General features: G+C 46.0%; 1 protein-coding gene and 1 non-coding gene across 4 annotated transcripts in view; one reads left to right on the top strand and one right to left on the bottom strand.

Annotated features, from left to right (window-relative positions):
- ABCA3 (ATP binding cassette subfamily A member 3) overlaps positions 1 to 9905 on the bottom strand; it is a 43942-nt gene extending 34037 nt beyond the window's left edge. For 2 of the 3 annotated variants that reach the window (XM_072942469.1, XM_072942467.1), the window contains exons 1-5: positions 9705 to 9905; positions 2965 to 3170; positions 1809 to 2000; positions 857 to 985; positions 445 to 709 (exon numbers count right to left, since the gene is read on the bottom strand). In XM_072942469.1, the coding sequence (XP_072798570.1) occupies positions 445 to 709; positions 857 to 910 (319 nt within the window). In that variant the 5' untranslated portion in view covers positions 911 to 985; positions 1809 to 2000; positions 2965 to 3170; positions 9705 to 9905. The remainder of the gene's footprint in view (positions 1 to 444; positions 710 to 856; positions 986 to 1808; positions 2001 to 2964; positions 3171 to 9704) is intronic. The other variant, XM_072942468.1, reaches the window with a different exon arrangement.
- TRNAA-AGC (transfer RNA alanine (anticodon AGC)) lies at positions 5789 to 5863 on the top strand. Its single transcript has one exon. It is a non-coding gene; the product is annotated as a tRNA-Ala (tRNA).
- Positions 9906 to 16110: the final 6205 nt, after the last annotated feature.

Raw genomic sequence — 16110 nt, forward strand, 5'->3', positions numbered from 1 at the left:
AGAGGGAGAGAAAAAGGGATAATATTTTATATTCTGAAAGCAAAGACCTAGCGAAGACAACTGGCACTTTTACTGGGAATGTCCCTCAATAGGCTTCCTGTTGACTCTGGTTAGGGCTGTCCTCCCAAAACCACATCCGGGAAAAGGTTCTTGGCACTGTGCACCCCAACACACCTTGCCCAGGTAATTAAAGAGCTCTGCTGGGGTACGTGGACGGCCATTTCCACTCTGAGGAGTCACAGTCTGGTGCTGCTAAACTGTCATGCATGTTACTCCACATGGTCCTCACAACCCTGACCCTTGTTTTATAATGAGACATGTCACAGAGCCGAGGGATTCGCCCAGCAATGCGGTCAATGAAAGGAGAGACTGTGTCTGGCCACGGCGCCCCACTTGGCTGGTCCCTGCCTCTCTGGCCCTGAGCCCCACAGTGACATCACCTACCTCTCATGTTGATCACCAGCATCCTCCTCACCGTCTCCGTGATGGTCTTCACAGCATCATTCTGGGATGGGACATAGGCCAGCTCCCAGGTGTCTCCCGGAGGAGGGAAGCTGAAGAACAGGGGCAGTTCTCGGATGGACTGGCCGGGGTAGACGGTGGCATTGGGCACGTTCTCTGACTGGATCTTCAGGCGAAGCCAAATCAGGATCCCAGAGAACAGTAAGGGCAGGAAGAGTTCCAAGACGGTCACCAGGACCTTCCGTTTCTGAAGAGAAATGGAGACCACATGCGGATGAGCGTGAGGCAGAGGCGAGGGGCTCACAGAGCCCCCTCCCGCGGACTCCCCCTCCTCCAGGTTCCTCTCCTGCCCTGAGCCCCCAACTCCATGGCGCCCCGCTGGGGTCAGACCCACCTGCAAAGTGTAGTTCTTCCAGAGCAGGAGTGCCAGCTGCCTAAGCGCTGCCATCCTTGCCGGAGGGGGCGTGATTTGTGGACCAAAGACAGAAAGTTAGGGTGTTGGTGAAACGTGAATCCTGAGTGTCTGGGGAAGGCGGGGAAAGTGGGGAAGAGTCAGTTTTGAGCACAAGGCCTATTCTCTGTGTTTCTCCTCCCTTCCTTTTGTCCCACCCCAACTCAAAACAGCACGCGGGAGGGAGAGGTGCCACTTCTGCTCCGTATGCTCAGAGAATGTACACTCTTAGGAAGCTGACTTCATTTCTTCTCAACAGGTAAAATCAATGGCAGGGCTTGTATAAGCAACGTGACCGCTGGAGTGGTCGTCAGCTGATGAATGCTATTCAGACGGTCTCCACAGTTCGTATGAATGTGCTGTTTCTTAGAAAAATATTCAGACTGATGGGATTCCCCTTTCTGACTGGTTTTACCCTCCACCATCACAGAACAGCAAAAGGAAACTCAGCTTAGTGTCCTGGCTGCAGGGTGATTTCTGAGACCTGGGGAGTGCTGTGGGGGAGCAGGGGGAGAGTTTGGAATGAGGGCCCTCAGTGGTCTTGACCCAGGAGCAGACACTGCAGGCGGACACATGAGTGGTAAGATGGTGTGTATTCTCTTGCCTTGAACCCTAAGGACTAGTTTTTCCTGCTTTAACTGTGAGCAGTGGTCTGTGAGCTTCCACATGAGACTGGTCATTTTCCTCCAGAGAAAATCTACTCTGTCATGTATGAATGTTACATTTAAATCTGGCACACAGAGCTGGGAAAATCGGCTAGAGATTATCAAACACGGTGATGGCAGAAATAAGAACAGAGGTTTATAAAGGTCTCCCTCAATTTAGGGAAATTTATTTCATGAGATTTCAAGTGTGAGAAGCAGAGAACCCAGCCCGGAGTTCATCAGACACTAACCTGTAGAGAAGGAAAGGGTTTGAGTCAGCTCAGCAAGACCCTGGGACGCCCACGACACAGAAGCACCACATTCTGGAATCTGTGGGTGTGAAGGCCAAGGCTTGGATCGCAGGTGGGCAGTGAGGGCAGCAGAAGAGTGAAGGCCCCGGAGATGCAGGTGGAGTGGAGAGGAGCCCTCTACAACTCACAGTCCTTCAAGTGGGGAGAAGTAGCCATGACTCACAGGGGAGGAGTTCGGAATCAGCACCACATTCAGGCCGATACTAACCCAACACCATTTACCAGGCAGGTTAGGACTGCGCGGAAGGCTCAGACAGACGGCTGGTAAATCATTCGTTAGTTACTGCGCTCTAACGCCACAGCCCGAAGAGCCCAGCTCGAGACCCAATGCACACAAAGCAAGAGCTTTTTTTCTTCTCCTGAAACAGCCAGTTTTACTTTTGGCTTCGGTTGGTTGAAACTCATTCCCAGTAAAGCTCATATTTAAATTAAACTCTTGCTTTAAAAAAACAAGTGCCTGTCCATATTTGTCTAATAGTAGTTCCTCAAAATTTATGCTTTAAAGGGTAGTCAGTAAATATTTGTAGAAAACACAATTGCAACAAATTATTTACAAATTAATTTAAAATGTGGCTTTTAATTAACCACATGGTTAAAATGTGAGGCGATTAAAGATAAAATAGTATGAAGTGCTATTAAGTGACAACTTAATAAATTATCCAAATTCTTTTAAAATCAGCAGGATAGAAAATCTGTCTTAAAATCAGTCGTAGACAGTTAATAAAAGAGCAGTCGTGAAATGTTACCCACAAAGGCTTGTGGTTTATGAAAATTTTCAAGAAGTGGTGTAGGCTGAGAAGGGAAACCAGTCTCTGGCCGGGGCCGATCATCCCCATAGTGGGCTGACGGGCGTCTGGTTTGGCCAAGATGAACTTTCTCCCACTACCAAGAGGGGAATAGAAAAAGGTCACAATTCAAAGAAGCCTTCTTGTCAGAGAAGTTGCCAACTTCCTTTTCTGGAAAAGTCTGGCCAAGAAATGACACATCCCCAGGCTTAATCCCATCTCTCGAGGCCCCGGTGGGTTGGGAGGGCATAAAGACAGACCGTCCACCTTCCCAGGAGGACAACACTAGACGGCAGCATCTGGGAACTGACCTGAGTCCTGAGAGAGGCTCCTGGCTGAGGTCCTCCTCTGGGGCTATGAGAGGACTGGCTGGGAGGAGGCGGCCCTGCACAGAGGGCTCTGGGGTGGGGCCAGCAGGCCTCTGGAGTGCGGCGGGGTGACCTTGGGGTTCCGGAGCACTGACGCCTCTGGGGACATCAGGAGGGGCCCAGGGCTCGCTGGCATGACTCTCCGGCACCTTTGGGCAAATGGAGGGCGCTAGAGCATAGTTTAAACAATATTCATAAAACACCTCTCCCCAAGTTAGAAAGTCAAAGTGCAAGACAGATCACAGGCACGTTACTTAAACAGAACCAAGTCCAATACCAAACAACTATATGGATTTAGGAAAACAGAGCCTGCTGGGATGCTTCTTTCTTCTCTCCTGGTACAATAAACCATAAAAGGCTTCTATTTTATATACTTTTATACTTATAGAGCCCCCTAGTCCAGCCCTGGCTTCTGGTATCATCACCCTTTCATAGACTAAGAAACCAGGAGGAAGCACTTGGCCCAGGATCACACAGCAAGAACGCCACAGAGCCAGGATCCGAACCTCTCAGTCTGTGTTTTCACCATGGCCCCCCTACATCCTTGTGTGTCCCAAAGCAGGAAACATCTTTATCAAACTTGTAGATATTTCTTCCAGTACATAACATTAGAAATCAAAAAGAAAAAATATCCCCTGAGCCCCACCACCTTAATAGACATGTCATGGTTTCTGTCTCCCCAAAGCATCCAGCCCGTTGCTCTGCACCTGCCAGGCTTCATCTGAAGTCTCACTGAACGGCATACCCACATCTGCTCTGTTTGAGCAAAAAAGGAAGGTCAAGGAGGAGAATCCCCGAATTACAAAATCTAGGAAGCTTTCTGGTTACAAAAGCCAATGTACACGAGAAAAGGAAGTTCAAGTTCCCTCCCCACCCTACTTGACACCGTGGCACTCCGAGTCCCCCAGAAGTGGCAGGGGCTGCAGTCCAGAACCAGGCCCAGCATGGTCCACTCCAAGGCCACTGCTCTGGCTCCAGCCACTTGCAAGGCCCCACAAGAGCGTCTGAGGACTTCCCACAGAGACTCACTTCCCTCCTCCCAGGACAGAGCCAGGAAGGGAAGGGAAAGCTGTTTTTACCACTGAAAGGCTTGTTTGCTTACTGTTAAAATATTAAACGTTACACAAGTCATTGAGTATCTCAATGTTTACTTTTTCAGGCAAGCAATTGAGCTGGTCCAGAGTGAGTGTATACTGAGGGCTGCTGATTTCTGAGAACCCTCTCAAAGAAGGCACACAGGATTCCTCTGACGATGGTCGTTTCAGTTCGGGAGCACTGTGCCGGGCAGGCTGATGCTCAGCAGTGCTCACTGCATGTTGAGAGGTCCCGATCCCCACCCCATCTCTGCCCCGCTTCCTTATTTGGGGATTTTTCTCATTATGGGCTTGAATACATCTTCCAGGTTCTATGTGCCCATGCAGAGGACTTTTAAAAAATTTCTGTACGTACAGAACAGAATGGTGATAACACTTCTAGAGAGGTCACTGCTGAGTGGACCTCCAGATCAACAAGCAGAGGTGGACAGGGCCCTAGGCAAGGCACATGCTGTTATGTCACGTGTTCTGTCACATTCCAGGTTCAGGGCATCTCTTTCCATGGACGCCTAAGTCTGCACAGGCCTGGAGGAAGGCATGGGCAGGAGCTAGGGAGTCTCAGTAAAGCCACAGGCAGACATCCTGCTGTCACACAGGGAGCAGACAACCATGGCTCTGCCCTCCTTATCAGAGGTGTGGAATAGGGATGGCTTTGTTGGTGGCACTGGCCAGCACTCGGCACTTTTCCCGAAGACCGAGATGGGTCTCAGCTAGGAAAGCATTTCCTTCATGACATGGGGAGCCCACAACAGTCAGTGGTATTAAAAGTCTACGTGTGCACAGGCTGAAGAAGGCATGAAAGGTACTTAACGTTTGCTGGTAGAATCTGTGGTCTTTTAGGACACACAAGACAAGAAAGCATTTACCCATCCAACAAACATTTGCCAAGTGCTTACTGTGTGATGGGCACTTATACCAGGTATTAAGGATTTGGAAATGAAAATCACAGTGTTCTTAATCCAAGGAGTTCACAGTCCGCTAATGCCTGCATGTGCTGTAATTGCTATAACTGAAGCCCAACAAAACATCAGGGAATTCTGGAGAAGACCAGAATTCGTGTGTGTGTGTGTGTGTGTGTGTGTGCACGCGCGCGTAAGATAGAGTGAGCTCTGGGAAGGCTCCCAGGAGGAGATGACACAGGAGACCAGTCCCAAGTTTCTTGTTAGCTAGCGTGGGGAGGGTATTATAAGATCACGAAGAAGTGAAAGAGTGTGTGTGGAACAGCAAGTAACTTTGAGTGGCTGGGGAGTGAGCAGCAGGGACTGAGCCAGATCGGGAAGCCGACCAAGGCCTTGGATGCTGTGCCAAGAAGAGAGATGGGTGGAGTGGGAGTTGGGTGGGTTGGCAGGGATGTGAGGGCATTCAAAATGTTTAGCGATGCTGCTCAAGGGTGTTCTGTTTTACTTAAATTTTTGTCCAGTACATAATCTTTTCAATTGTGAGACTATCTAAATCAGTGGATTCTACAGATGAATGTCCAAATAAGCACTGTCAAAAAAAAAAAAGGCTGAAGATAGCAGACACATTTATAGAGCATGGTCCCCACCAGTGAACCCCACTATTGATCTTCAAGGTGGGTAAGCAAGACAACCTACTGGAGTAAAGGAATGATGAGAAATTCTACTTATAAGTAGTTTTCTTTAAAAACAAAAATGTTTTAAAAAAAGTAGAGAGGAATGGGTATAGCTCAGTGGTAGAGCATGTGCCTAGCATGCACAAGGTCCTGGGTTCAATCCCCAGTACCTCCATTAAAACAAAAAAAAATTTCACTATTAAAAAAAAAGAAAGAAAAAATGTTTTAAAAATTGGCTTTATTAATATTTAGTATGGGGATGCACCATGGCACTCTTGCAGGCCTGCGTGTCAGTGGCTACAGCATCCTGACAGAGGAGGGGCTCCGTGACATGGAGGTGATGGTGGGCCCTTGCCTACTAGTTTACTCGAAGTGTCTTGGGTGTTTTGGAGTTTCTACGCTTCATGATATCATGGTTGGGTCAATTGAAAAAAAGACTTAATAGCTGAAGTTTTACAATCCTTTCGCGTGATTGTAGGGAATGTCCACGAATGCCTGTTTATCCTGTGACTTAGAACCTAAGGAGGAAATACACATTTTCTTTCATGAGAAGTTTCAAACCTGGAAACCGTTTTCTTTTTTTCCCAATAACAAATGAATTCAGTAGTGTGTCAGCCAGGTTACTGATTTTAAACCAATGCACTTAAATCTGCCCCTTCAAAGGAAAAGTGACAATGCTTGAGAGTTACAGCTTTTCAAAATAATCTGTGCCAAGAACAGAATATTTACAAAAACAGATGCTTGGAGACGTTTCCCCACGCTTGTGACTGCGCTGCCAAGGGTGCCACCCACAGGCACACAGACACACCTGCACACCACGAGCTTTGGGAACCAGAATTTCCTCCCTCCCTGATAGCCCCTGAACACTGACCAGCCCAAATTCATCAGAGCCCTTGAACGATCAGCGAGCAGGATTGAAAACCAAGTACTGGACGCATGGCATAGTCTACCTGCCTTCCTGAGGTTCTGTGTGTTTACCTGTGAGTGCCTGAAGAACCAGAAACTGGAACAAACAGAACTCAGGACCAGACCTTTAAATGCTGGACTCAGATTTCACCAAGAGTTTATACATGGGATGCTGACCTGATCACATGGCTTTCTTTTAAAAACAGTGTACGTTTGTATGATACATCTTGTACTATTAACACATTAAAACATTTAATTGTCTTCACCTCTCATCCATTCAAAAGACTGTATCTAAATATATTTCTATGTTGTAGTATTCAGGACAGTAGTACACAGTGATCTGTTATAAATAAATAAATAAAGTATATGGTGGTACACACTAAAATTCTTTTACCTACAGCAGAGCACAAGAAAAAAAGCTTGTGGACAACTTAGTTACACAAATGGCCCTTGTCTGGATAAGGCAGGAACAAATCCACACGCCTCAGTCATTGTCCAAGAGCCCCAACAGGCCAGGTTCAAGGTGGTGGTCATTTGCATTGGTAGGTCCACATGGAGACCTGGTTTACAGGCCTCACACTCAGTGCCACCACCTGTACTGTCCTGGGTTGGGGTGGCCGGCTCCTTAGGATCAGGTGGCTCTGAGTTTACACTGGCAGGAGGTGGTGGGGTGTATTTTTAAACCAAAGGTGTGGCCCAAAGGAGGCCATCGGGAGAGAGTTCCACAAAATCTGTGCCACTGCCTGCTCTCCTAACCCCTGCTGCAGCCTTGGTCCCGTTTCCCGTCCCACTAGCCTTCTGCCCCTCTAGGTGTAGGAAATGAGGTAATGAGGCAACTGAGAATCCCCAGAGAGAGGTAACCATGGCTCTTCTGTAACAAGCAAGGCAGCAAGCCCATTACTTTGCTCCTGTGATGGTGCCTTCCTGCCTGCTGACTCCAAATCTCTCTGAATGTGGCAAACAACTCAGCCACTCAAGGGCACAGGCCCTGCCCGAGTCTCCTAGGCCAGGGACTGACATGCCTTACACCTCCCCAGAGGTGTGTAGGCTTTCTGTGGTTTTGTGTGCTTGGAGTATCACCCACCATTCTCGTCTCTACTTGCAGAAATCATCCCTATTGTTTCCCAGCCCAGTCCTAGCCCCTCTGTGAAGTGGCCACGGACAACCCTGGCTGGTTCAGGGGTTCTTGGTCTTGGCTGCACAGTGGAATCTTCCACTGTGCTTTAAGACAGAAACTGATGCCTAGGCTCACCCCGGAGACTTTGGACTGTGGTCTGGGCATGGGGCTCTTTCCTGGTGATTCCAACAGGCAGCCACGGTTGAGACCTTCTTATCTTGGTGAAAGCCTTCCCTCCACCTCTGTCCACAAGTGTCTTCCACTAGTGGCAATTTTTCTGCATGTCTCAAGAGACACTTATTTCATTTTGTCTTATGTCAGTTACTTGTGACTAAATCATCTCTTTAGCTCCATCCTGAGGTGCCCAATCGTGCACAGAGCCTTGCCCATCATTTTCCCCAGAGTTCTAGAATGCTTCCTCCTAAACAGTCTCAATAGCAGAGGAGTCTACTGTTGCTTCAGGAAGCACTGCTGAGAAGAAACTGTCAACTAAGGTGTCTTACCTGGGCCCTCCCAGCTGAGACGAAGTCAAAACAGGTTCCCATGACACTGCCTGGCCTATGCACTGTGAAAAGCTAGTGACTTTTTAAAAAAACAACTTGAGCTCCCTGCTCTCGTTCAAAAAGGCTGTTTCATCAGAATGGTGGTAGATCACCTTAGAGAAGGAATGATGTCATCCTGTTTGTTGACTATAGTAAGCAAATGTTCAATGAAAAAAAAACCCTCTAAGAAGTTAAAAAGGTGGGGAGGGAATTTCCACAGCAACCATTTTAATCTATTTTCCCTTTCTTTTACATTTGCAACGATGTAAACTTTCTAAAGGAAAACGTCCTTAATTTTTTCAAGTTTACAAAAGGCAGCATCAAAATGTTCTGAATCAAATGATATAGTTGCTCAGGAGAAAAGAGCATAACTTCTTCACTTGCATCTTGTACAGGGTCTCAGTCACTCACTCAACAAGCATTCCTTGAGTGCCTGTCATGTGCCAGGCACTGGCTCCGTTCTAGGAATGCAGGCCCCAACAAGATCCAACCTGTGCCTTCAAGGAGCTCACAGGTCAGGAGGCAAAGGGGCAAACAAACAGAAATAACCCCATAAGGTAATGGCTTTAATTAGGCAACGTTCCAGGAAGTGAGGAAGGGGCATTCATTCATGCACCAAATTAGCAAGAGGCACCTGTACTAAGCCCTCATGTTTGGGACACTCCCTGCCCTCATGAAGCTTATAGTCTACTTCAGGAAAGAGCCAGTATCTACGTAAACACAAATTCGTACCAAATACAGCCTGATCGTGGGCACCAGGGCTGTTGCAGGTCCCTCTGCCTAAACAAGGAGGTCCCCTTCCTTCTGTCCCCTACACAACTCCCACCACTAACACTGGACCCCATTTTGAGACTCATCAGAATGAGGGTTTGGGAGCAGGGCAGACTCCGTTATGGGGAAGCATTCCCACCGACCCTGGGAATCCTGCAACGAGAGATGAGCCAGCAGCATCCTTGGCGGCCCTGTCTCAGCCCTCCCCAGCCTGGGATGCTGCATGGCGCTGGCAGACAAGTGTTCAAAGTGTCTGCCGGATGAACGCCAGCGGGTCTCAACGCGGTAATTGCCCACCCTCCTCCGCCCGGCATAAAGGATTTTGCAGTGATTCTAGCTCCTGGAAGGTTAAGTTTCTCCAAGAGGGGCCGGCTTTGGGGAGCTGCCTGAGCGGATAGGGACACGCCCAGAGGCTCGTGCCGAGAGGAAGCCTGAGTCAGGCAGGGCGGCCTGGCACTGCGAGAAGGTGCACCTGCTGGGCCGGCGCCTGAGGGCGCGGACAGGGCAGGGGCAGGGCAGGGGCAGGGCAGGGGCGGGGCAGGGCCGCGGGAGGGGCGGGCAGGCAGGCCGGGGAGGGAGACAGCCTGCGGTGGGGAGGACGGCCCCGGCGAGGAAGCGGCCTCGGAGCTACGAGCCCTGGGAGCCAGCAGGTGCGATCTGCGGGTCCGGGTGTCACTCACCGACCCTTGGCGCCGGGGCGGCGCGCTGTCCTCTCGCTGGGTCCCCTCCCTCGGCCCCTGGCTCAGCTTTGGCCTCACAGCGACGGCGGCGGCGACAGATGCTGACAGCTGCTAGGCAGCCACCGCGGGGAGGGGGCGCCTGCGACCCACGACCGGCTGATGACCAAGCTGCTCCGGCTCCTGCAGGGGGCGCGCCGGCCGGCTCGCGCGTGCGCAGTGGATCGCCCCTGCGGGTTCCCGGCCCGCCCAGCCCACCCTTTGCCCGCGCCTGCGCAGTGCTCCGCGTTCCTGCGGCACGGCCGGCAGGGGGCGCGCGACGCGGCAGCCTGGGCGAGGGCTAGACCCCCTAGAGGAGAATCGCAAGCGCTTACAGGCGGCTGATAAAGTCATCGCCGGAACCTATACCTTCGCTGGCCATCTTCCATGGGCCCTTCGGCATTGTCTTTGTGTGCCGCAGGGCCCTCTTCTCTCAGAGGGAGGGTGCTTTTACGCTTTGGGTCTCCCGGGGTGGACGTTGGGTGAGGAAATTTCTAGAAAATGACCACGGGGTAGGCAGGAAAGCCCAGCATCCCTGGATGTGGCCGGGGTCACAGAGTGCAATTCAGAGGGGCAGGGAGGCCTCGGGGGTCACCGCAGGCAGGAGGGTGGAGAGTTAGTCGGGGTCACCCCAGGAGGGTCACAGGTCGGGTCAGAGTCACCTGAAGCCGACAGTGTCCTGAGGCTGGGTTGGGGTCACCTTGAACGGGAGGGTCCTGAGGCCCGGCAGGGGTCACCTAGGCGGAGGGTCTCATGGCAGGGACCACGTGGGGCTGAGGGTGGCCTAGGCCAGACTGCGGGCGGGCGACGCGGGGCCAACAGTCGCCGCTCGTCTCCCGACCGCCCAGGTCTTGAGCGCTGCCAGTAGCCGGTCGCTTCTGAGGATCCTCCCGCGGCCCGACGTCCACCTGTCGGTCGGCTGCTTGGGTGCCCCCGGCCCCGACCGGTCTCTGGCGGTTCCCGGCAGAGGTTGCTGGGCAGGAGCTGGGCCGGCCTGCCCCCCGGACGCCGCCTGCTGACCAGCACAGTCCCGGTCCCCGCTCCCAGTGCGCCTCTGGGATGAGGACCCCACTGATTGAACCGTAAAGTAATGACCCAAGTCGGGAGGCTTACTTCTGCCACCCAAAGACAGTGATATGGATTAGTGATAGGGCGTCTCATTGCTCCGTTTTATTTACTTCATAACATCGGCTTTCCGAAGTGTTATGTACTTGTTTGCTTTTTTCCTGTCCCTCTTACCGGAAGACGGGCTCCATGAGAAAAGGGGTTTTGTTTAGTTCATGGCTGCATCCTAGGATCCTAGAACTCCTGGGACAGAGGAGGCACTTGATAAATGTTTGTTGAATGAAAGGGTCACAAAGACATGGTTTCAGAGCTTGACCTGATCCCCTGACTAGCGCAGGCATGTCATTTTAACTTTACGAACCTCAATTTCTTATCCCTAACATTAACTAGATAAGACCGAACTCAAAGGTATTTTGTATTTTAGAGTTACATGAAAAAAAGCGTAAGTGCTTATCACAATGCCTGACGTATCAATGTCAAATAAAAGGTAGTATAATGTGGATATTACGAGAGACTTTTATATAGCCTGGTCTCTGTAATGAGGATACAGAAAAAAAATGAAGGCAATTACTGGGTGGGTGGGGAAGTGGATTATTAATGTGTTGGAAAATCTTTTAGAAACCCTCTCTCCCCAGCATTCCTTACAGACTTGCACCCACTTCCTCTCGACAAAAGTGTTGGGAAAAACTCTGTGAACCTGGCTGACTGGTCCTTCTCACCCTGCTGCTTCCTTAATCTTTTTTATTTCAAGAGCCAGTCCTCCCCATTTCTAAATTAAATTAATTACACCTTGCAGTTGTTTCAAACCGTTTCTAAACTTGATCCCAGTTCTGATAACCAAATCCAGGAACAGAACTGGCTGACTCAGAATTTCCCTTATGTGGAAGATGAAGGTGCAGGTACCAGAAGAAGAATGAGCATGTAGGTCAAGACAGACAATTGCACAGAGGTCTATATCTTTGTTCTTACTCAAGTTAGGATGCTTGCTATTGTAATTATTATTATTTGCACTTTATTTGTTTTGGGGGGAGGTGGTTAGGTGTTCTTACTTCTTTCTTTATGGAGGTACCGGGGATTGAACCGACAACCTCATGCCTGCTAAGCATGCACTCTACCGCTTGAGCTATACCCTCCCCCTGCTATTGTAATCATTATTAATTATAATTGGGAAGGTCACTGACAAAGGAAGATTCATGTGAAAAGATTTCAGGCTCTGGACTCTCCTTCAAAAACAACTGCCCGTAGTTGGCTGGACTCTTTTCATGCTCTTCAACAACCACTGAAAAAATTCATCAAAGTTCTGCTCACGGCCCACTATTGAAACAGACAAAACAAATCTAGATGCCCCATCTAATCTCCTTCCAATGGGAGGCCCACATAATGGTCATAACTTTGTTCAAAGTACACTGTAGAGCTAACCAGTTTCCTGGGCTCTTTAATACTCTCTGGTACATAAATTACTCACATTCATATACCATGAATATATGCCTAGAAATTACATGGTATACTTCTTGAGGTTAACATGGCTCAGACATTTCTCTAGATTGATGACAAATGTTAAAGTGGATGGTGACAATCATAAACAAATCTTACTGCTTTAAAAAAGGCATTAAGCCTACATTACATATAGGTTTTTATTATAATGGTTGGCTGACATATATAGTAACATACATATATGCATTTTTAAATGAAACCAAGTTTTTAGTTCCTATTTCTTTTGAGGGGCACAAATACTACCTTTCTATCTATATCTATATACGCCTATATATGGATTTTTTTTGTATACGCATTCAATACAGAATTTTAGAATAGGGCTTCCCCAGTTGTTTCCACTGGAATATATTATAATTGGGGAATGCCTTCTAGACCAAGGGCTGTACCCATATTCCTTCATTCAGTGACTGAGAGGCATTGTATTATAGTGGTTAAAACCAGTTATGGACTCTGGCCATACAGCCTTGAATTGAATCCCAGATCTTAATGTCTTAACTTTCTGCGCCTTGGTTTCCTTGTGTAAAATGGAGATCGTATAGTACCCACTTCATAGGATTGTTGTGAGGATTCAGTGTTATCAAAACATATAAATGCTTAGAAAAGTGTCTGGCACTTAGACCAGTTTCCCATTTTGGGGAGATGGTAAGTAAAGCCTTCTATAATCATTTGTGTACAGGTTCTTATGTAAAAACAAAATTTTTACATTTGAAAATAAAGATTTGCATTTATCTTGGGTGAAAATTTTGGCATGGGATTGTTGGATTGTATGGAAGTGTATGTTTAGCTTTATAAGACACTGTAAGAAAGTGCCAAAATATTTTTCCAAATGGCTGTACCATTTTGCATTGCCACTGGCACGATGCAAGAGTTCCAGTTGCTCTGTAACTTTGCCAGCACTCAAAAAACCAAAAAATGTTGTCATTCTGGTAGCTATGTACTATTTTATTGTGGTTTAAATTTGCATTTCCCTAATGACTGATGATGGTGAGCATCTTTTCATGGGCTTATTTGCTATACATATAATCTTTTTTCAGGTGAAGTATCTTCAAATTTTTTTCCCATTAAAAAAATTGGATTGTTTTGTTTTCTGAGTTTTGAGAGTTTTATATATTCTGGATATAAATCCTTTGTCAGATAAGGAGTTTGCAAATTCTCTCAGTGTGTGGTTTGTCTTTTCATTCTATTAACAGTCATTTGCAGAGAAAACGTTTTTAATTTTGACGAAGTCCAATTTATCAATTTTTCTTTTATGATTTTGGTGTCATAACTAGGAAATTTTTGCTTAATCTGAGGTCACAAAGATATTCTCCTGTTTTTTTTTCTATAAGCTTTATAGTTTTAAGTTTTGCGTTTAGGTTTGTGCTCTATTTTGAATTAATTTTGTATAATGGATTGAGGTATAGATCAAAGTGGGCTTATTTTTTCCCATCCATGGATTCCAACTGTTCCATTGCTTGTTAAAAAGACTACTCTTTTTCCATTGAATTGTTCCTTTGTCAAAAATTGACCATAGGTGTATTTTTGGACTCTCTTTTCTGTTTTATTGATCTGTGTGTGTATCTTTGATCTGTATCTTTGATCTTTTAGCCCAGAATTTGGCAAACTTTTTTTTTTGTAAAGGGTGAGATAGCAAATTTTTTGGCTTTATAAATGCCAAGAGGCAAAATTTAGGGTATCATACAGATACTTACTACATAAGAGACAAAACAAGTCCCCACAAAGTTTTTATTAGTGAAATTCAATATAATAATTGAATACATTTTTTTGGTAACATTTATCTACTGATGAGAAAAATGGAGCTCTTTTTTATGGGATAACATATTGCATAGCTGTGTTCAAAGATAGAGTTCCCTATCATCAAAATTGATTGTAAATGTTCATCTGTTAATGTTAATCTGTGATGAGATTTTGGGTATTTCATCATGAACATATTTTAATTGAGAGCATTCATGACTTGAAAAGCATTGATAGAATTCTATTAGATTCTTCTCTTGATATTTGCCTTTAAACTTGTCATTATATTACAGATTAATCACATCCAATTGAAGGTTAGGTGGAAGCTCCTCAATTGCACAGTTAAATGGATTTTGAAATATGAAAATTTCTTTTGCATTTACATTGAGGTCTGAAAAAACGCAGCTGGAATTGTAGTTTGAGCTTTGAAGGTAGATATTCTACAAATTTGTGTGGGAATGGAGATTTCACTTCTTATTTTATCTTTTGACAGCATAGGAAGTGCTTATATCACGTTGCGTAACATTGGTTGTCATCGAAATGGCTGTACCACAGTAAAAGTTTCACATAAAAGTTCTGTAGAAGCTAGTCTTAAAAACTCTTTAGGTTGCTTATTTATTCTTGACTGAGTTTTGGTAGTTTGTGACTTTTAAGGAATTTGTTTCATCTAAGTTGTTGAACAAATAGACATCAGTACTACTTTGATAATATTTCTTCAGCTTATTTGAAATGTTCTCTTTATCACATACTAAATTCCCCTATATCCTTGAGTGTATATATGACTCTTCTTTTTTATGAGCTGTCTGTTACCATTCTAGTACAACATTATTTTAATTTAAGAAGTTGTATAACAAAATATTTTAGTATTCGGTTAGTCTCTGGTTATTATCTGTCTCTTACAGAATTTTTCTGGTTAATCTCAAGCTTTTATCCTTCATATGGAGTTCAGAATCACTTAAAAAATCTTTTTGAAATCTTTTTTAGGGTTATACAAAATTTGTGGATTTATTTAGGAGAATTAGTATCTTAACAATATTGGCTCTTCCTATGGAAGGACAAGATATGTCCCTCCATTTACTCAAGCCTCATTTTATTGTCTCTTGATAAAAGTTTCACAGTTTTCTTTATACAGGTTTTCTTCAATACAGGCATATTTCTCGTTATATTTATTCCCTCATATTTTCTTCTGGTGTTGCTATTGTGAACGTGATCTTTCTCAAATGTTTTTGAGCTGGTTTGTTTATAGGAGAGCTATTGATTTTTTTAAATACTGATTTTGTAATCGGCTACCTTACTTTAACACTCATTGTTTCTTATGGTTTTTCAATTGTTCTTTTGGTTTTTCTGTGTATACAATTTTTTAATATGCAAATAATCATAAATTAGTCCCCTCTTCACCTATGTTTATGCCTCTTGATTCATTCTGTCATTCTAGTAGCACAAGGCCACCAAGAGCTCTTACAGCATACTGTGCCTGCCGAGGAATTGCCAAAAGGTGACACCCATCACTTATAAAGGCACTTCCTCTCTGTGGACCAATTAAAGGCATCCCAGCTGTGCAGACCAATTAGATTAAGGTACCCCTCTGAGTGGGCCAGTTAACACAAGTCACTCTGCCAGTTCACCAGCCTTGTAGTAGGGTGAAGTGAATAGAGCACAGGCTGGATCTCAGCCCCTGCTCTTATTCCCCTGGCCAGATGCCCGTAGTATGTGGGGAACAGCCTGGCTCTGAGTTAGCATTTCCAGAACAATGTTAGAAAATAATGTTGCAGCTGGCATTCTAGTCTGTATATCTTCTTTGGAAAAATGTTTATTCGGGTCTTCTGTCCATTTTTTAATCGGGCTGTTTGTTCTTTTGATATTGAGTTGTATGAGCTGTTTTTATATTTTGGATATTAACCCATTATCAGTCATGGCATTTGCAAATATTTTCTCCCACTCGGTTGTCTTTTTGTTTTGTCTATGATTTCCTTTGCTGTGCAAAAGGTTTTAAGTTTAATTAGGTCCCATTTGTTTATTTTCGTTTTTGTTTCTCATTAAGAGACAGATCCAAAAAATTATTGCTACAGTTTATGTC

The sequence above is a fragment of the Vicugna pacos genome, chromosome 18, assembly GCF_048564905.1.
Source record: "Vicugna pacos chromosome 18, VicPac4, whole genome shotgun sequence".
Lineage (NCBI taxonomy): Eukaryota > Metazoa > Chordata > Mammalia > Artiodactyla > Camelidae > Vicugna > Vicugna pacos.